This window comes from Leuresthes tenuis, unplaced genomic scaffold, assembly GCF_036924035.1.
Source record: "Leuresthes tenuis unplaced genomic scaffold, fLeuTen1.0.hap1 SCAF_7, whole genome shotgun sequence".
Lineage (NCBI taxonomy): Eukaryota > Metazoa > Chordata > Actinopteri > Atheriniformes > Atherinopsidae > Leuresthes > Leuresthes tenuis.
In genome coordinates this window covers 24,606,908-24,628,214 of record NW_027325361.1, presented here as the reverse complement: position 1 = coordinate 24,628,214, position 21,307 = coordinate 24,606,908, and the positions used below count along the sequence as shown (strand labels likewise).

General features: G+C 38.7%; 2 protein-coding genes across 2 annotated transcripts in view; one reads left to right on the top strand and one right to left on the bottom strand.

Annotated features, from left to right (window-relative positions):
* Positions 1 to 21,307, bottom strand: part of LOC140312341 (allantoinase, mitochondrial) — a 505,108-nt gene that overhangs the window by 368,907 nt on the left and 114,894 nt on the right. The window lies entirely within an intron of this gene.
* Positions 1,093 to 21,200, top strand: inpp5d (inositol polyphosphate-5-phosphatase D). Its single transcript, XM_072390097.1, has 27 exons — positions 1,093 to 1,455; positions 1,977 to 2,040; positions 4,494 to 4,629; positions 4,731 to 4,872; positions 5,823 to 5,963; positions 6,055 to 6,145; positions 6,232 to 6,309; positions 6,413 to 6,490; positions 6,607 to 6,730; positions 8,503 to 8,609; positions 8,726 to 8,828; positions 8,907 to 9,103; positions 9,192 to 9,309; positions 9,405 to 9,501; positions 13,666 to 13,804; positions 14,017 to 14,125; positions 14,231 to 14,319; positions 14,693 to 14,774; positions 17,461 to 17,550; positions 17,629 to 17,739; positions 17,825 to 17,904; positions 17,996 to 18,083; positions 18,165 to 18,311; positions 18,399 to 18,462; positions 18,552 to 18,749; positions 20,075 to 20,514; positions 20,586 to 21,200. Exons 1-27 carry the CDS (start codon positions 1,316 to 1,318, stop codon positions 20,624 to 20,626), a joined length of 3,294 nt encoding a protein of 1,097 aa, XP_072246198.1. The 5' UTR covers positions 1,093 to 1,315; the 3' UTR covers positions 20,627 to 21,200.

Here is a 21,307-nt window from a genome sequence, read left to right as displayed (position 1 = left end):
ATTGTTCAGTGTCAAGTGTTTACATGGAGAAAGTAGAGAATGACCCAACAAGCCAGTATTTCATTTTTAAAAAACAACAGCAAAACATCAGCATCATATTAATTTTGATTGTCCTTGACAAATCTCAAATATACATCTTCATCCAGCTTCTTAATACCTCCTCTGTGTTATTTGTACTGCAATATTACATGGAAAACAACTTTTTATTCATGACATTTAATTTGAAAAAATGGGGATGATTGAGACAGGGAGAAACAGATTAATAAAATGTCTCTTGAATGTTCTTCAGCATTTTCAAAAGTATATTACATACAAGTTCTATATAAATAACATCTACTTTTTAGTATTGGTGGGGAAACAACATGAACTCAGCATTTCAGTTATTTGATCCAGAAAAAGCAAAAGTTTGATTTCATGTCGCTCAAGTCGGTGTTGACGTCCTCTCCGTGAAAGTGTCAAAGTTATTACAAGTGCAGGGGAAGAAACCTCCAAGGGTGCAGTGACTCGTCACCATGTAGTTCTGTTTTCATATCATGTGACCAACATTGTGGTTTGTGAGCGGCTTATTTTCCTCCTCTTATTTCTGCAAGACTTCCTGTCCATCACATGAACACGGCAAACCACTCTAAACTTGTATTTCCTGAATATATATACTCTACAGAACCTGTAAACTCTCCTGATTCATATGATTAAAAGCATGGCTTTTAGACTCAGACAAGAGCCTCTGGACAAATATTGTCAGTCAAATGTCAAAGATAATTTGAGAGTTAAGAAATACAACGGAAAACCAAATGGAGCTTCTTGTATTAAACTTAAACTCGTTCAATGCAACAACTAAGTATCTTTTTCCAGTTTTTTTCGTTTTCTCTTACTTCCCACTTTCACTTCTTTTAGTGCATTTTTTTTATACATGACAGCACTACTTTCTGAACAGTGCACATTAACAAGTAAGTATACACAATCTACAGAACCATGTGTGTTTGTTAATCATTAGAGAAATGCGATGAAGACTGCTCCTGTGCAAGCCAAAGTTTGCATTTCCATTTTACAGCTCAGGCAGAGTGGAGGCAACAGGGCCCTCCTCTCTGTCACTGCTCAAATGAGGAAGTTCAGAGTAGAGCTAGTAGCAGCTTCCTTTTACAGTTTAAGAAGGCAGAGGATGATCAAGTGACAGAAAGAACTTCAAGTACGCAACATGAGAAGGTGAAAACAGCCAAAAAGTAGAAAAACCAGGTCTACGTTGGTGTGCTGGAATAAGTTTTTTTTTAAGGCAGATGCAACATACCTGAATTTGGACACTTGGGTGAGAAACAGGATGCCAAGTTATCAGCCTTGGTACCATGGCAATATAACTCGAACCACAGCTGAGAATTTACTCTCCAAGGCAGCAAGAGATGGAAGCTTCCTTATCCGGGACAGTGAGTCCATACAAGGAGCGTATGCACTCTGTGTTTTGTAAGTTACTTATATTCATATTTATATATATATATATATATATATATGTATATTGCGTATATAGCAGGCAGTTCATTTTAACGTTTTCATAAAGATGATTATGATTCTGGGACCTTGTTGTCCTTGTTCATGAACTTTTGATCCTTACTATTTAAGTGATATATGGTTGTTTGAGCCTATGTCTTTTGGTGCTCATCATTAAAGTAACATGACTTTCAAAGTTAAAACTCCCCTTCTGTCTTTCACTGTTTCATATCACTTTTTTTTTGCACACTGCAACCCAAAACCAGTTCCCCTTTATTTCCATTCTGTCCTGCCACAAAGCACCACCCTTTGCCCTCTATGCCACTCTTTTGCACACTTTTTAAGTAGATAATCTTCTTTTCAAATGCCACCAAGACTGTTTTGGTTGCATATTCAACAGATTGAAAGCCCTGGCTAACGTGTACAGTATTTCTACCTGTCCTGCTGTACATGTAATTTCCCAGTGACAGACATTTGCATTTTATTTCTAACCACAGATACCAGAACTGTGTGTACACATACAGAATCCTGCCAAATGAAGACAAGAAGCTCTCTGTTCAGGTGCGTAGACAGTTTGAAAAAAAGCAATCATTATTCAGTTTTAAATGAGTTATATTTGTTACACTATATAACTATGTCTCTGATAACACCAGAGAATTTAAATGCATTCATACAGCTATTTTGACACAGCTATGACTGTAGCTGTAGCTCTAATCATCACCAAAAGTGTTTAGAGTGAGATCTAATCTTTTCAAATGATTAAAATATCTCAAATACTTACGGTTAGACCACCACTGTCACATTTACAGACACTCGTGCTCCTCAGAAGATGAAGCCTCGTGATTTTGGTGACTCCCTTTTTTTCCCTAAATGCCACAATGAGGTTTACATTTATATATCAACAAATCTACTGTTAATTAGGCTAAATAGATTAAATTACCGGACCCAAAACTCTGTACATTCATGGGAGAAGGTGCTGTATTGCCAGATTTGACATGACTGCAACCCAAATCAAGCCGGTTCAATCCTGGACACTTTTTATCAGATGTAGAATTTTCTATGAGGTCTTTTAGAGGTCGACGATTTAGGTCAAAGTATGGAGAAATGAAATATTTGTTTCCCTTGTGATTAGCATAGAAATATTCATAATTTCAGAATACAGTCTGGTTGCATAACAATAAGTAAACAGAATGTTGAATCTTGAAGTTGGAGACACACCAACAAATGAGGACTTCTATTTGGTCCCCATGGGTTCAGACTGCTTTCTGAAGGTTAAAACTTGCTTTTAGGGTTAACTCTAGCAATAAGGGAAAGGTTAGGCATCCCCCTGCTGTGGTTAAGGTTAGGAGGGAGTGGATTATGCCAAAGCCTTGCTGCTTAGAAATGTCTAAAACTAAGCAAAATAAGAGGACAAGAAAATACAGGCAGAGAACAGAGTCTCATACAAAGGGATCATACATTATACATTTTTTAAAAGCTCCACATGATATCTTTAAAGTTTCAAAAGGTGGATATGCCACAAATACATCTATTAGGACAATGCTGTGTATTTTTCCATTGACATCCATCTTGTAAAACATACATCATCTAATGTGAAGTATCATTGGATGCAGTGGACTTATACCTTCTTATGTTTTGTATTAATTCACGACTGAAAAGCAAGTGTAGTTTCCTCAGCTAAATGCTGCTTTGAATTAGGCCAAATATTATTTTGCTGGCATGGATAAAAGCACAGGCAACCTCGGTCTGCTGATGACCTGTATTGGCTTAAATTTGTCACCATTCCATGTATCCAAGTCATGAAAGACAGAAAACATGAAATTCCCCTGCATGTTGGGAATTTGCTTGGGCTTGAGAATACACAGGAAAATAATTGGGCACTATTGTTTAAGATATGAAGCATATAAAATATTAAGGTAAACTGAAAGCCAAAGCTTGAATGATTCGATTTATAAGAAAATACAGACAGAGTTTATTTGCCAACAGTCTCAATGATAGGTACTCATGGTGTACTTAACTAATAAAAAATGTAAAGATTACCAGTTGAACAGAAACTCCAAAGCAAAAATCTGAAAATATGTGAGGAACAGTCAGTAGTTCCTCTAAATGCACACAATAATTGCTGTCAGTATTTGATATAATCTGTACCAAACAATTAATTATACTTCTGCTCATCATGTTCCTCCTTATCAGGCATAGGCAAAGGTTTCTTTGCTTGATGCTGCTGCGTTATAAAAACCATCTCTCTTTATTACAAGAATAATGACAAAAACAATTACATCACTGAACTGGACCACTTTATTGGTAAAGGTCCAAGAGCTCTTAGCTTCAGAGTAAAAGTGTGGAATAAACAAAGCTGTAAATTTCTCTGTTTGTTCTGTTGCACGACCAAATTTTAACCTAGATTTAACAAGCCCAAATCATCAGCCCTCCACCAGTTGACAGTTGCTATGAGGTGTTTGTGCTGATATGCTGTGTTTGGTTTCCTCCAAACGTGCTGCTGTGCATTATGACCAAACATCTTCACTTTGGTCTGGTCTGTCCAAAGGACATTGTTCCATAAGTCTTGTGATTTATTCAGCTGCAACTTTGCAAACCTAAGCTGTGCTGCCATGTTTTCATCCTGGCAACCCTTCCAAACAAGCCATATTTGTTCATTCTTTTTCAAATTGTACTGTCACGAGGCCAATGATCCATTAGTGTGTGAATGATTTCTGTAATCAAAGGAGGATTTCATTCAACATCATCAAGTCCATTATTTGAAATAATATATGGAAAAGGATGAGGCAGCTTAGGAACTCAACAGATTATATAACTGCAGCTACAGACATAGCAAACAGACTAGATATATCTTGTGTCAAACAGGAAATAACATTATAAGGTCATGTCATGTTGTTTTGTAACAGAATATCAAAACAGCTCTTTTAGAACAATAGGAACACATTAGAATTTATTTTCTTCTTCGCTAAAGAGATGTGGAAAAAAATATGTTTCTGCTATGATTTGCTCCGTAGGCATCTGAGGGAGTTCCTATTAGGTTCTTCACTATGCTACCTGAGCTGGTAGAGGCATATTACAGTCCCAACATGGGTCTGGTCACACATCTGCAGTGCCCTGTCCAGAGGGAGGAGGAGATAGACGAGGACCAAGGTCAAAAACCTCCTCTTCATTAAATCAGTAGTTATAACAGAAAGCACAATGCATTGCCTGTTTAAGAAATCTTAAAGATCCTATATGTCTTTGTATTGCAGAAGCCAATAATCATCCACCACAGCTTCCACCCAGGAACTTCACAGCTGATGGAAAAGAATGTGAATCTAAGACTTCTGAGCAGGCCAGCAAGTCTCTGTCAGAAACCTATCTGATGAGACTGCAGCACATGGACTTGTCCATGTACGGTCATATTTCTAATGAATTGCATTGCAAGTTGTAACTATGGCCATGACTGAGCCAAGTCCACGTCTTGTTGTTATCATCCCGCATCTACTGTACCAACGGAATCAACTAAATGTTTTTTTCTTTTATTTCTTGCTCTCTTTTTTTATGAGATTGTGTACTTTTGACTGCTCAGTATTTTACCTGCAGTAGACAGCAGACAGAGAATCTTTGAGAAATACAGACATGGGAGCTAAGCCCTACTCAGAACCGGGCTAAGGAAAAGTGAATCTAAAAAATCTCAAACCTCAAAGAGCAATCACCATATAAAGTGAATTTTACACAGTCCTAGTTTCGCATCAGATAGTTGTTTACTTTGTCACTATTTTCTTAACCAAAGAACATCTAGGTTGGTACTTTTCATTGCTGGCACGGTTGCTGCCCTGCTATACTGCTGCTAATCAGCTGTGACTCAATCCCAAAATACAAACTAAGAAATGAGTGAAAAGCCTGGAAAAGCACATACACAAATCATCTTTTAAGTCTATACAAAAGTTATGCCCAGCAGTAAGAAACAACTGACGAAATGAGCTGATCAGTAGCAGGACACATAGCGGAGCATGCAGTGATGCCTGGCTACACGGACGTTGTTCGGGTGAGAAAATAATGACAAAGTAAATGTAAGGCCGTGTAAAACTTACAATAGATATTGTTTACTCAAGCCACTATGAAACTTTTGAGGCCCGAGTTGTTTTAGATGGTGAAAATGTTCTTTATGGTCTCATTTTGAGTACTTCTTAGTTTAGCTTCTCCCTGTCAGAATTTCTCCCTGATTCTCCAAACAGAGAGCACTCTGACCACTATCCATTGCAGGTAGGAGATACTGACTACTTGTAAGAACCTCACACGGTTCCAATTAAAAAGAAACTGGAACATCCCTTTAATTTCCTAATATATTATATTTCCAGATTATCAGAGGAGCATCAAATGGCCATCCAAGAATACTTCAGGACCTCAGTCTGCTTAGATGCTGAGCAAGCACAGAACGGTAACCCTAACCTGCCTGGCCTGAAGAAGCTACTCATGGCAGTCTGCAAAAATCTAAACAGGTACAGTTTCAAACCGATTAAATGTTTGATTTTATTCAGAGCGTTGTGTGTAAGATTGATTTGACCAAGTTTTGATATTTTTGCGTGGCAGTGAAGTTAGTCGAATCCTTCCATCTCTGGAGGTCCTTCATAGAGCATTGGATCAGCAGCTGTCCCCTGGGATTGGGCCGTATCCAAAACAAGTCGGTTTCAACCTTGATTCTTTTGTAGCTTTATCAACACACAGGAAAATACTCATCTCATTATGGATTCTCTGTTTTATTTTCAGATTTTTGTCGATTCAGGTCAATCCATAACCTACAGGCTTGAGCAGCTAACAAAACTGCTTTACTCAATAGAGGAAAAGGTAAAGTACTAATCCTTGTTCTACCGGTTATGTAGTTTTCTGTCCTACCGAGAGATGATCTCAGCAATGGAAGCCAAATCACTTCTGTATTTCTCTTTTTCAGGCTAAAGGTTCTGTTTTTGAGTCAGTTGGATATGACGGAGGGCACAGGAACTCTCTCATACCAGTTGTTATATTTGAGGTGCTCCCCTTTGTTTGTTATCATATAACACAGCAATGAGAACAACAACAACAAAAATTAGATAGATTATCTCAAGGATTGCTGTTTAATCTGATGAGATTCCTCTTTTTTGGCAGGTCAAGCAAGAATCTCTTGGTATTTCCACAAAAATGTTCCTGAAAGTGGATGTTGAAAGTGGAAAGCTCTACTTAAAGAAATCAAAAGATGGGCCTGAAGACAAATACTTTGTGCATAATAAAAGTAAGGAATCTATAATCTGATTCATTAGTGTGTTATCTTAGTAATGCTATTCAAGCAATAGTCAACTTAGTCAACTTTAGTCAACCAGTCGACTAAATCTGATTTTTATTAACTGTTTTCCATTAAATGATCCCCAGAATACTCCTGACTGTCTCTTTCACCATGATGATCAACTTTAGTGATCCCAAAAGCCCTAACGTCTTTCTGTGCATGTTTAGTATCAATCAGCTAGTTGCTGACAAAAATACTCACATATTAACTGCATCTGCAGACTGGTATTCATCACACAAAATTTAAAAAAAGATTGCTTCTTTCTAACTTTGTGCTCAGATGACGTTTCAGAGTTGTCATTTTCTATCTCAACCCAATAAATGAACTATCTTGCCCTGCAGCTTAGTTAAATATAGTGTGAACTGATCAATGTACCATGTTTTTTTGGTAGGTTAAAGAAGTCACTGTTGATTGGCAGCATGTAAAGAAATTCAGAACATTTGAAGAATATGTTCAACACACTGCATATCATGGGATGTACAAAACCAGTCTCAGAGTTATCACTGGCCTAAAATGCAAATCATTTTACATTGTTTTATCTAATTTGCTGATGGGGCAGGGAAATTTCCCCAAGAACACTGTAAAATAAAGATATGAAACATATTTCATGCCATGAAGGTCCCCCTAACCCAGGGGTCGGCAACCCCCGGCTCTTTCATCGCTATGCTGCGGCTCAGCATGGCATGGGAAAAGGAATTAAAAAGTATCCAATTGAAGTGTATTTTATTTGCGTTAGTTCATCTTTTTTTTATTATTGTAGATCTAAATTTGGAAGATTATTGTGATCTTGAAATATTAAAATAGAATTATCTTTTTTTTCGTCGCTCAAAATACGCGTCACATTCACCGAAAGACGGTATACGGCCTCCAAAATGCTGTGCATAGAAAATAAAAATATCTGAAGAACATTTAATGATGCCTGGGAAGATTCATTTGCATTTACCTCTGACGGGGGTGGCTTACCAGTATGCCTAATTTGTGGGAAGAAAGAGACCTTCAATTCAGTTTGTTTTTTTTATAATTATTCATTTTCAAATAATAGTTCAAAATGTGTTCATTGCATAAATCAAATAAAATTTTCTCTGTAGCACTTCATGGATTTCGTAAGCAACACAAAAATTCCAAGTCCACATAGTTAACTAACGCAAATCTCTTGGAAGCAATTCCTTGTATTCTGTCCTACCCAGACCCCCCAGCCTCCATATGGGGACTCTTTGGCCCCTTTCTGCCTTCTTCGTGTCAGTGTCCAAGAATACAAATCAATACAGTTTGTCTCAGGATAGCCTCATAAATCACCTTGAGATAGGGCTAGATGTAGTATTGACTAGGAAGACTATATACAGAGTTACAAAATGGCCATTGGCTAATTTTATATGTTTATATATTGAAAGGTTTCTAATGCTTCCACCATGAGATAAGACAGGATGTACGTTGATTGCAACTTGGTGTCGTCTTGGTGACTTTCTCCTTATCTGTGGGAGTACTGTGCTAAAACACCATATTATACCTGTTAAAACAAGGACTGCCAAGAAAACAGTCACCAATGAGGTCATATGGATCTGTGCACACTCTTATTTTGTTCCCACCTGCAACTGTAACCATGTTAGCATGCAGACTTTTCTTTCATCACATCTCTGTTTCTAACTGTCTCACAGTGCTGCTAGTATGGCTGAAGACTCTTGCTTTACAACAGCTTTAAGATTTCTGTCATTATTACTCAGTCCTACAGTTGGTAAAATCCCAGAAGATGCATGCCAAACTTACAATCATGGCGGAGACGGAGAAAGAGAAGATTTTGAAAAAGGAGTTTGTGTTTGATGACACAAAGGTAATCATCATATTCAATCTAATGCCGGTTGTGTTTGGGGGACAGATCTGTTAATAAAGTTTGTCCTAAATCTTGCTCAGTTTTTAAGATCTGATATTTTTTTGCTGTAACTTCAGAAAAGAGAAGGCTTCTGTCAGCTGCTTCAACAAATGAAGAACAAACACTCAGAAAAGCCTGAACCAGACATGATCACAGTGTTTGTTGGCACCTGGAACATGGGTAACAAAAATATGATATTCAGCTATTGAATACATTTGGATGGACTGATGGTATAAAAACTGATCCTCAAACCCACAGGAAATGCTGGTCCCCCACAAAACATTGACTCCTGGTTTCAGTGTAAAGGCCAAGGCAAGACACAAGACGACACGGCAGATCACATCCCACACGATCTTTATGTGATTGGGAGTCAAGAAGATCCTTTGGGGGAGAGGGAGTGGGCTGAGACTGTGAAAGGTGTCCTGAGAAACATCACAAACATTAGCTTTAAACAAGTAAGTAACTGTGACAAAGTGACAAAGAAAAGGCTAAATTCTGGTGCAGAGCAACACTGCATCATAAAGTACATCTCCAAACATCCAGGTGGCGATTCACACCCTGTGGAGCATTCGGATCATGATCCTGGCCAAGCCTGAGCACGAAAACAGGATTTCCCATGTTTTCTCAGACAGCGTGAAGACGGGGATTGCCAACACTTTGGGTAAGTGGTCCCATATTAAGACAAGGCATAGAATGAGCTGTCATAAAGCTCCACATGCACATTAGTACAATCTGGGACTATTCATTTGTTTGCAGGAAACAAGGGCGCAGTAGGAGTGTCTTTCATGTTCAACGGAACATCTTTTGGCTTCGTCAACAGTCACTTGACCTCTGGAAGCGAGAAGAAGCTCAGGTGAGGAGCAGGTTACACTTCCTGTAGCATCAAGTATTACCTTATATAAGGATGTAACTTTAATCATGTCCCCTATACTTTTCAAAATCCTATATTTGTTGACGCATACGGGTCACTTTAATTGACTGGTACACTCACAGCACCATGACTGCTGTATCTCAGGGTATTTTTCCCTGGAGGATTACCCCTAAGGTTATATAACTATGTTTACTCATTCACTGACAGGAATTCACTCAGTAGTTAACAATAACTGCCTTATATCATGATTTTGCATTATTATTTTTAGCACAAGTAATTTGTGTAAGTATAACTTTGTTTGAAATTTTAAGCGCTATATAGCGGGCCTTTCATTTGTTCACTTGCATAGGCTCCCTTTGAAGAAAAGTGAAGTGCAAAATATTTGGTGTTTACATTTCTTATGTCAGTTAAAAGAATGCACATCTTTACATTCATTTGTGAGTGTTCTTATAGTAAATAAGAAGCATTATGCACACAAAACCGCAGGAACAACAGTGCTCTTTTGCGATTTCACAATTAGAAAGCTATTTCATTTAATACTTCTATTTGTTTTTCAACAAATAGAAAAAGGAGACGCAGTACTACATTTAAATACAGACACGTGCCTAAATTCAGTAAAGCACAAAACAGTAAAGTAGGTGCATTAAAAAATAAAGAAACGAAAGCAGAAAAAGGGGCCATGTGTTACTGAATGAGACAAAGGTTCAGATGCTCAGCAGAAGTCTGGATCAAGGTCTATGTTTCCATCTCCATAAACATATGTTTAGAGCCATTAGTTGGCAAATATAGCCCGTTTACATTGCCATAAGTTTTTGTCTTTGAGTTCTGGAGGAGGTGAGAATATTACAAACAACATCCATTATAGTTTTCCACAGCTGTTGTTCAGTTATGGGATTCGGCCCCTTCTCTAACAATCATTTCAAGGAATATTCGAAGCCACAGTTCCTCTTTCAGTTTATCTGCATCCTTCCAGTTCATTGCTATCAGTCTTTTAGCCAAAATACATCCAGTTTTTTTTTTATTATTCAGTTTGACCTTTCCAAATACCCAAGGCTTAATTAGCAAGATTTAAAATGTCCTAATGAAGAGCTGGAAGATGCTAGAGCTGGAAGATGAGATCAAAAATGTTCCATCTCTGCAATTTCTACAAACATTGACTTTGATGATTATAAATATCTGAGCCCTGTGTGATCCTTTAACAACTGTTAGCTTCTCCCCTGCTTTGACCTCTTATGAACTGTATAATAACACAACTGCATGCCAAATCAGGTTGTTCTTATTTAGATACTTTTCTACGTTATCAGTGTAAAATATGGACTGAAATGGCATCTGTCAAAACTGCACATTAACCAGGAACAAATTTCACAAGCACATGATCATCTGACAAAATTAGTTAATGAGTCTTTTGATGTCGGCTGCATTTACATGTGAAACCACTCACCAGCTCACCTGCGCAGCTCTTTGCCATAGTCAGAGCATTTACATGAATATAGATGCCTTTTCAACACCGAAAATTCATGTAAACACCTTAGTGTGATTAAAATCACCCCCACAAAGGATAGCATACCTCTCATTTGTAAAAATAAGTTAAAAATACAGTGTGTATAAAAATGTGCAGAGCTGCAAAGATGTCCAATTCACCACTCGACATGGAACCAGTTTGTCCCGAGCTAAATTTTTTTGTCAATTGCTTTGGTCAAACAGAAAAGCTCAGTACTAAACTGAAAAGGGGGCATATTGACATGTATTATATGTAGTTGGACACACTGCAGTCAATAAATCAATTTCCTCTCCATGCACATATACTGGGACAAGGAGAGTGACCTAGCTACAACCATAGATCAATTTAATCGTGCATTGAAATATACTGACTACAGGATACAATGGCTACACTTACCCGCTCAAATAACATAGTAAATAGCCTAAAACATGCTGAGTACATGAATAGAAAACATAGTTATTTTGATTATTGAACTGTTGCCCAAACATGTAATTGTAAAGTTCTCCACCTAAATTTAATTTTTTGTCAAAAAGACCAATTGAGTTTTTTTCTCTATCATGGCCATGGTACATAATTAGTGGTTTATCTATTTTTCATCTTACCCCTATGTATGTGTGCATTGCTTGTTAAAGAGAAGACACATTTTTCTGTCTTGGAATTTCCAGCCAGTGGTAGATAGCTCACTTCGTCATTGTTCTATTGCCATTTTGTTCCTGATTTTGTTAGCGTTAGCTTGGCTTGTTGTGAAAAGAGTGATGTAGCAGCTTTTATAAAGATCACAGGACATTTCGTGCAGCCCTTCATTTAAAACAGACAAAAATCAGTTGTATGAATCCAGGTTTCATGGAATCAGGAACTCCCCTGAAAAACATTGTCTGAGAATATTGTCTGTCACTACATCCACAAATTCAAGTTCAGAAGCTCAACCAAGCAAAGTCAAAAGCAAACAACAACATAAACACTCCCTCGCACACTCATTCAAAGACATGTTCCTATTTTTTTAAGTTTAATTTAGTTAGTTTTTTTAGGTTTTGGGAAGTATTTTCAGTGTCATGCCTGCAGAGGGCAGCAGTCCAAATGCTCTCAATTTTGAGAATCAGGGAGGAATTCTAAGGGGGAAAATATGCTAACAGCTGCTATAAAAAAGGATAGGAAAAGAGCAAATTCTCATCATCTAAAAAAAGCTCAAATCTGGTAAACTTGTAGTGATTTAAGCAAAAAACTATGTCGTGGATTTTTACTCCACCTCACTTTGGCCACAGTGCGCAGCCGCTGTCATAGCAGTCACTTACCTGCAGCTGCTCACTACCTGTGCAACTCAAACTTTCTTTTGTGGAGAAATGAAGTGTCAGTTAAACACAACCATCCAAAGCAAAGCCTTATAAAAATCCACAATATAAAGTTATCTTTAACAGCTATAAGTTTATTTGGTTTTGAATGGAGAATCTGCTCCTCTCCTGTCCCTGTTTCGAGAAGTTGCTGGTTTTGCTAATCCATCAGCTCCTTTCCTGCTACTCCAAACTAAGAGAGTGTCTACAGCAGGTATTACATGGCCACTCCTAAGATCTTCACACAACCCCATTTTGGAAAAGATTTCATGACACAATAAAATGTGAAATCCTTCTTGGAAATAGTGGATGCCGAGTCCTCTGAGTTAATGTTTGGCTAGCATCACTGTTTGCAACAACATCACTGCACAGGAACTACTTCTTCCTGGAAAAGAAGATTGTGAAGGAGAAGTTTTTCTATCATGGATACAGTCTTTGCATAATTATGTAGAGCATGGAGTTGTAATTCTGTGTGTTGCTTAAGCGAAACTTGTAGAAATTAAGAATAGTTGTACTGTCACAAATTCAAAAACTGAAATACAAATTTCTGCCACAAAAATGTTTTAACTGAATGAGGGTAGAGCTTGTTAGCCTCTTAAGAAATCAAGCTGTACCACAGTGTCTGTCTCCGTTCTCATGTACTGCATCTAATACAGCTGAATTCCCAAGAAAGCTGGTGTATTTTGCATATCTTTCTGTTTCTTTTGTCAGACAGCGAAACGGCTTCAGAATTGATAGTGAAAAGCGGTCCATTAAGACTCGTGTTTTGTGTTCCCCCACAGTCTCTTCTGAGGCTCAGCACTAATGGCATTCATGTTTACAGCATACACAATCTTCAAGTCCAATTTGCCATTCATGTCTTGCCAATGAAAAACTCCCACTTTGATTGGGAAATACCAACTTCCCTTCTGCAAAAACCTCTACTTCACTGAGATGGATAACTTATACATCTGTGAAGAGGTCGTATCTATGTCCAATTAAATAAACAGGCTTTAGGGCGAGATATGCTCCATCTATATTATTTATCTTCTTATTTATCATTTATCTTCTGCTTATTTTAGCAAGACAATGCCAAACTACATTCTGCTGGTAATATACCAGCATGAAGTCAAGTTGTCAAGCCCTGTTGCTTAACTTTTGTTTGTGTGTGTATGCGCGTGTGCGCGCACACTGCCTTTGTATTGGAGGCATAACCAATTTAATCAGAATGCATCAATTTTATTATTCGAGTTGTTTACTCCATTGTGCTCCTGTTTCTGAAACCTCACTTAGGTGCTTTATGAGTTGCAAATTTTTTAATTTTTGCTGTAAATGCAGGCGGAATCAGAATTACACCAACATCCTGCGATTTCTAAATCTCGGAGATAAAAAACTCAACCCCTTTGACATCACACTTCGCTTCACACACCTCTTCTGGCTTGGAGACTTGAACTATCGTGTTGAACTTCCATCTTCAGTAAGTTAAAGAGAATTTTCCTTGCAAATCATCCAAAGAAGGAGACTGTGTATTTAGTTTGTCATTGTCTTGTAACATTTTCCCTTGAAGTTAGAGATCCAGCAGTGCTGAAGCGAAGTCCCTGGTGTATAAATGAGGCATGCTGGTTGTCAGGTGTCTGGGCTCTCAGCTACTAACATTTAGTCATGAAAAGTGACTGTTTCCCTTTACAGGAAGCTGAGAACATTGTGACAAAGATCAAACAGCAGCAGTACCAGGAACTCCTTCATAAAGACCAGCTCAACATGGAGAGGAATGATGGAAAGGTCTTCCTGCATTTCGGTGAGCTTTGGAAAACACAAATAAATACAGACATATCACATGAATTTGCTGTCATTATATATATATATATATTAAAAAAATGTTCTTTTCTTTTTTTTTATGTAGAGGAAGAAGACATTACATTTGCACCCACATACCGATTTGAGAGAGACACAAGAGAGAAGTACGCCTACACAAAGGCCAAAGCCACAGGGGTAAGCCTCTGTTTAGTCAGATGTCTGTTCCCTGTATGGCTCTGTCCTGCCCTATAACACACACACAGTGGAAGCAGCTACATCACTGAACATACACCTCATCTGGATTTCTTGGCTTAAGATATCCAGGTCAGAGTTCTGGTGCACATTTGATCTCTGGAATGGATTCAGGCCCGCAAGAATGTTGCTTATTTTTCTTTTCTTTTTTACCAGAAATGACACGTCAGCCCATCCCTCACACACCACACTATTCACCGGCAGTAGTTCCAAACCATTCAGCTGTTTTTTATTGTTTAAAGTACATTGCAGCCTGGTCTATGAAAACTGTTACTCTTTCAGTATTTTATGCACTTACGACAAATTCAATTTGCAGACAAAATACAATTTGCCCTCATGGTGTGATCGCGTCTTGCGGAAGTCATACCCACTGGTTCATGTCGTCTGCCAAGCATATGGTGAGTAGTTCCCAGCTGTTAATTGTTGGTGCTTTATTTTTTAGAAGCAAATGCGAAATTGAATTTGGTCAAATATTTGGTTGTTTCACTTCCTTTACTTTCAAATAATTGTCTTGTCTGTCAGTTTAGGCTCTTGGTATAGGGTTAGATTAAAAAGTGTAAATAATTTTTAAAAAATTAATATTTAGCTATTGTTTGCATTTAGCTATGCATTTTGAATTCCAGTATTAGTTGGGCTAGCAGACCAATCAATTCATATAGGTCAACACAGCAACGAATCTCTAAATTATGAATGAATACGCACAGGACCAGTGCGTTGCTTCCACTCAACTTTCCACATCCCAAACATCTCACATCTCACTTTGATTTTGATTGGATGAGTGTGGCTGCAGCACTGCTTCGCTCTGTTTGTTGGTCAAACAGCCCCTACAGAACGTCCAGTAAGTGCACTTTTTGTCCCGTTGTAAAATGATGGCCCCATTAAGTGCCAACCAAATGGGGCGGTTTGTTGCTACAGGATGTTGTGGTTGCCACGCTGCTTCAGTGTTGCCTTCAGCTGTGACCTGAACGAGAATAGCTTCAACACACCACCAAAGCCCCTCCACACCATAACGCCTCTCTGCTCAGCAGCGGACACAACTTACGTCTCGTCTCTGCACCTCACAGCAACACAGCAGCTAGAAGATGAAGTCTCACCTTAACAATGTCCAGATTTCCTCTGATCTAATGTTCATTTCTTGCTTGTCTTGGTCCAAGCAGTTCTACTCTTATTTATCTCCCTCAGGAGTAATTCTTTGTCTATTCATTGTCTCACCAACAGTTGTTTAGATGTGTCTTTGACTTTAACTCTAGGTTAGAGTTAATCTGAGGTGCTACTTGTGGCTGATAAATCTAATGATCATTTCCTGAATGGATTTTTAGTATTCCATTTCACATGAGTGAAACCCTCAGCACAGCATTTCATGGTTTGCGTGACAACACTCGCAAAACCTTTCAGTTTAAAGTTATCTACATTTCGTATGGATCAAAGGAAACATGTTACATACCCTTTTTTTTATACGTTGACACAATTTTAGTAGGCCTTAGTGAAATGTTTTTTGTCTCAAAATACCACAGAGTCAGCTTCTTTTGTAACCATGAATTCATAGATTTTTTCAGATCAGCGTCAAGTTCATTTTTACTCTAATATAATGCTGTGTTCAGTGACACATGAGAAACTGGAATTTCCAACTTCTGACTGGGAAAATAAACTGAATACTGCCAGAAGTCTGATTTCCTTGTAAGGATATAAAACATAAAACCGTTCAGCTACTGATGAGAATTTGCTGTTAAAAGCTAAACAGAAATCAAGCACAAGAGTTTCACAACAGCAAATGCAGCAAGATGTGATCTTGAAGTTGGGTGGTGACAAAGATTACGATAATTTCTACTCTGAGCGGGGCATGTGACGTAGACATCCACTGGAAATCTAAAGCATTCAGTGAACGAGCAGTTCCACAGAGGGCTCCAATCCAAAGACCTTGGAATATCCTATATACAACTAATGAAACTGCATTAGGACAGTTGAAGACGTGTAGAACTGTGCACAGAAACTGACACATACAAAATAAAGTTTTGTAAGAGCGCTATAAGGAAGTAAAGAAAAAGAGAATGAGGTCAGCCAGCTTAATCTGAGGGACGTGATAGATGTCTTAGCACAGCAGAAAAGTCAGATGAAGTTAGTTGAACATCTGTTTTGGCCTTGGCACAGAACATTCACAGACTCTGTCTACATCTGTACATCCTGCACTGCCCATGAGTAGGATTTTATCTACTGTCATATTCCCACACCAGCTTTTGGCATACAGCTCCCGTTCTGTTTTACTGTCTTTTACAGATATGATATTTAGCTGTTGATGGTTGTTGTTAAAGCTGCATTTGTTTTTTGTTTTTTTATTTTACTCCCCTCTGAAATTACCTTATGTTAGTGTGATGTTTATTGTGAGACTGAAACATGTGTCACTGGGCCCCTGCTGGCAAATATGCTTTCATTGCACTACAGGCTCTATTTTTGTTATCACAGTTTGAAATGTCAGTATTTTGATGGTTAGTAATAAAACAGATAAATGCAGAGATGTTGCTCAGATGGCCATGGGGCCAATGTTCCAGTACTTCATGGCACTTCATAACACTGTGTGCCATATAAAGAGGACATTTCAAAGGAAGTTATAAAAAACTGAGAAATTAATGTGAACTCGTTCATTTTGAGACTGAATTTCAAAAGACAAACTATGAGCATTCATTTTTTCTGTTTTATCTGTGTAAACAGATCTTTGAACTAGCGCTTTTGATGTGTGAGCTTGCACAACACTGCACATCTGTCACTATAACCAAAACTCACTTCAAGTGAGGCCCTCAGGAAGCTGGCGCTGTGTAGTATGCAAAGCTGTCAGCAAGACAAACAGAGGCCACTTTAAGTCATGTGAAATATAGAACATATCGGCTTGTTCTCACTGTTTTGTCCACTGTTGCATTTAATGTGTGACACTTCATTTTACTCTACACTGTAAAAAAACAGCAAAACATAAAGAAAAACTTTCACTTGAGCAGAAAAACAGAGCTTTTCCTGTGGAAATCATGTGGAAAACATAGTTTAATTTAGTTTTGACAATAAAACTCCCATTTAGCCAAACTGTTTCCCTCGCAGGTTGCACTAATGACATCATGACTAGTGACCACTCGCCAGTTTTCGCCTCATTTGAAGTTGGAGTCGCCTCACAGTTTGTCTCAAAGCACGGTAAGATCACCTGTCCGGGTCAAGCATACATAAGTCGCCTCAAAACTGTTGTCTGATGTTTTCTTTGTTCATTTTCAGATCCAAACAAAGCATCTCAAGGTGGAATACAAATCATGAACTGTTTGGCCATCTTGGCCACAAAATCGAAAACAAAGTTCTTCATTGAATTCCATTCAAGTTGCTTGACGAGTACGTTTTGTCTTTTTGTTGGACCACATGTTTTTGGATTCTTCTTTAAATGGGAAAAGATCATTTAAACAACTATTTCCAACAGAAACTATGAAGACTTCAGAAGGAGAGAACACAGAACAATCTGACGGCTCCATAAAAGTTCGGTTTGGCAACCAAGTTGAGGTAAAATGAATTTTCAGTACTCAGTGAAAGATTTTTTTTTTCTGGCATCTATCAATTCTTCACTTCATTGCCTTTCATCTTTCTTTCCTAGCTCATCCCCATCATCTCTGACCCCGAGTACCTCTTGGACCAGCACATCCTCATCTGTGTAAAATCGACAGACTGCGACGAGTCGTACGGTAAGGAGCTCTCGTGCACGTTGTACAGTTTTACGTTGAGCTGAGTCGTACTTACAGTCAGCCGATGTGTTATTCTCAAAGGAGAGGGCTGTGTTGCTCTGCGGGCTGCCCAGTTCTGCTACAGGGAGTTTCAGATCACGCTGACTCACCACGGAGAAAAGACCGGCACATTGACAGGTGGCATCCAGTTACGCACCTCTGAGGGCAAACCCACAGAAAAGTTATATGGTGAGACTGGAGATCATCTCAGGAGTTACAAGTTGAAGACCTGTTTTATTTCTTAAAACATCTTATCTTATTCTTCTCCTCTTTCAGATTTCATCAAAATCGAAAAGGATGACTCTGTCCCCTCAAAAGGCAAACCTGGAGATCCCAACAGGTAAGATATTTTTCACATTATTGTAATATTAATCACATCTCAAACTTGATTTCAAGACGTAATTACGTTCTCTGTCTTCCGATTGACAGGTCTTCCATCGCACAGGCACATGATATTTCTAACCCGAATTACATGGGAGTGTCATTCAAAAGTGGGAATGTGATAGATAAAGGCTGGAGTTACAGCATGCCACCGCGAACTATTCCCACTGTGGGGCAAGGGGGCAAAGATCCTAAAAAGGCTGCCTATGATTTAGGCACACGCAGTCAAACAGGAAAACTTTCCATGTAAGTAACAGTTTTTACATACATTAATTTTTGCATTTCAGGCCTGCGGTACATCCCAAAATAAGCTTTTAGGACTTTGTAATGTGGCTATTTTTTCTCAGAAATCTTGAAAGATTTTGTGGCACCAAGCACACCAGGTGATGAAGAGTTCAGGCTACTTTGTCTCATTCTTCCTGCAAACACATCATCTTAAGATGTGAAACAATACATGAGTCATCATTGTCACTTTTTTTCATTTCAAAACTCGACACAGATTCTCTGTTGGAGACAGATCAGACCTACTGCAGGCAGACCTACTTGTCCTGTAGCTCTACTCTTGTAATGTGTGTGAAACATAGTTTTGTAATGTCCTGCAGAAAAATGAATGGATTTCCCTGGAAAAGATGCCGTATGAAAGGCAGCATTGTTCATTGAAAATGTCAGTGAATTTCTATATTCCGTGTTAATGCTGCTATCACCGAAGTGTGAATGAGCTTTGCCATCACAGAGCCTGGCTTTCAGACATGTTGCTGATAACCGTCTGGATGTAACTTAGTCTATTTCTTCTCAAAAAGAAAGAGAACTGGAATATTTGGAACACACATTTCCACTTATGCTCCATATCAGATGCCTCCGAGCGCAGAGAAGCCGACGCTGCCTCTGGACAAAGTTTACAGAAGCCAAAGTTTTAAGGGGCATTGGTGAATGTAACTCTGTATGGTAGTGCTTAACAAGTATTCACCTGAGTAATCCCTTGACCATGAAGTTATATCAGCTATGGATTAATGAGAGTTCCTATAGGATAGCTGTCTAAGTGATCAAAGATTATGAGTGTCCAGCATAGCTTGCCCTTTACACTCAGAAATTCCTCTACAATCCTTGAATTGTTTCATGATATCATCAAGAGGAGAAATATGCAAATCCCTGCTAAAGGAACATTGTTTTTAACCATTTCAAGAGCATTTTTTTCGACACCGGAGATCCTCTGCCCATCTTTGGTCCTTCCAGACTCATTTTGTGGACACTGCTTCTGATCAAAATCATATTCACTTGTCGACGCCACCTGTTTGAAATGACATCATTATTCTGTTTTACCATATTACTTATCTTAAATTGCCCACATTTCAACAGTTTTTTGGGAATGTGTTGGAGGCCTGAAATGCAAGAATTGATGCATATTACCAAATTCAACTATGTGGACAAGAAAAAACATGAAATATCTTGAGTTCATACTTTCTACAATAAAATACAAGTCATATAAAATGTAGGAATCAATCCTACTTTTTCTGATTTAGAGTTTTTGGAAGTGATATTAAATCCTTACTGTGTGATCATTTGTTTGCAAGGGGTGAGGATGAAAAGGTTTCAGAGATGTTTGACAATCCGCTGTATGGTTCAATGGGAAAAGCACACAGCCGGTCCAAAGACCAAGACCATCCACAGACAGACCATCTTACACCCACAGAATCCCAATTAGCTTCCTGCAAAGTAGCAGATGGAGACTCTGATCGCCCCCCAGTGCCCACCCCACGTAATCGCTCCTTCACCTGCTCTGAGAACAAACCTCAGCCTCCGACACCCATTAACCTGACCCCATCAACATTCAAGAAACCGGTGGTGCCCTCCCGTTCGGAGGGTGGGATGGCACAAAACCGGCCTCCATTGCCTGCCAAGTCCCGACCGGAGCCCCAGCCCACCAAACCCAGAGACTACAGAGACACCTCTGAGCTCACCATCAAACACAGACTGCCAGCAAGACCTGGACAGCCACAGCCTCACAAAGATAGTAAGTAACGCTCTCAGATTTCCTGACTGATTTAATATATATGATGATGCAAATTATTTTCCTTTCTTTAGTGCATCCAGATGTTCCCAAGACAGGCCGTCCTATGAACTGAGATCCAGATGCAGCCATGGTTGGCATTGACAGAACAGCTTCCTGCCCACCATGCCCAAAACATGAAATATGCAAAGTCAAGGCAAGCCAGTAAAGATTATCACTGTGTACTACCGAACAGTGGAAACTCATTTGTCTGCATTTGTCTTTGGGAAATACTTCTGTCTTTTTTTTGATAGTCCAAAGTTTGATGCAAAACGGGATTAAAATCAGATAATAAAGACAGACGTTTTCTAGTCCCAGATTTGTAGAGAGCGCCATACTTTCACCAACATGTTCAGGTTTAGGTAGGTGATGCTAGTTGATTGCAGTTTAAAGATTTTCCACCAGATATCACTAAATCCTTTACATTGCTCCTTTACGGTTACATAAGCACGAGAGACACATATTATATTTGATGTCTGCTAAGCTAGCATTATAAATAAGGTTAGAAAATGGTCTACGCTTTCATGAAGTTTTACACTATACTGTGGCCGATGAATGTTTACCGCACAGTATTATCTTGCGCAAACATTGACATGTTTGCCTTTGTATGTACAATAATTGCAGAAATAAATTCGATTTTGAAAGCTTGATGATGTTTTTTTAACAGCATGTCATGTTCAGTGCCTGTGAGCTGTGGAGACCAGTCTAGTACAACACCAGGTCACGTGCTTCCATCTGCTGCTTTCCTGAAGAATTG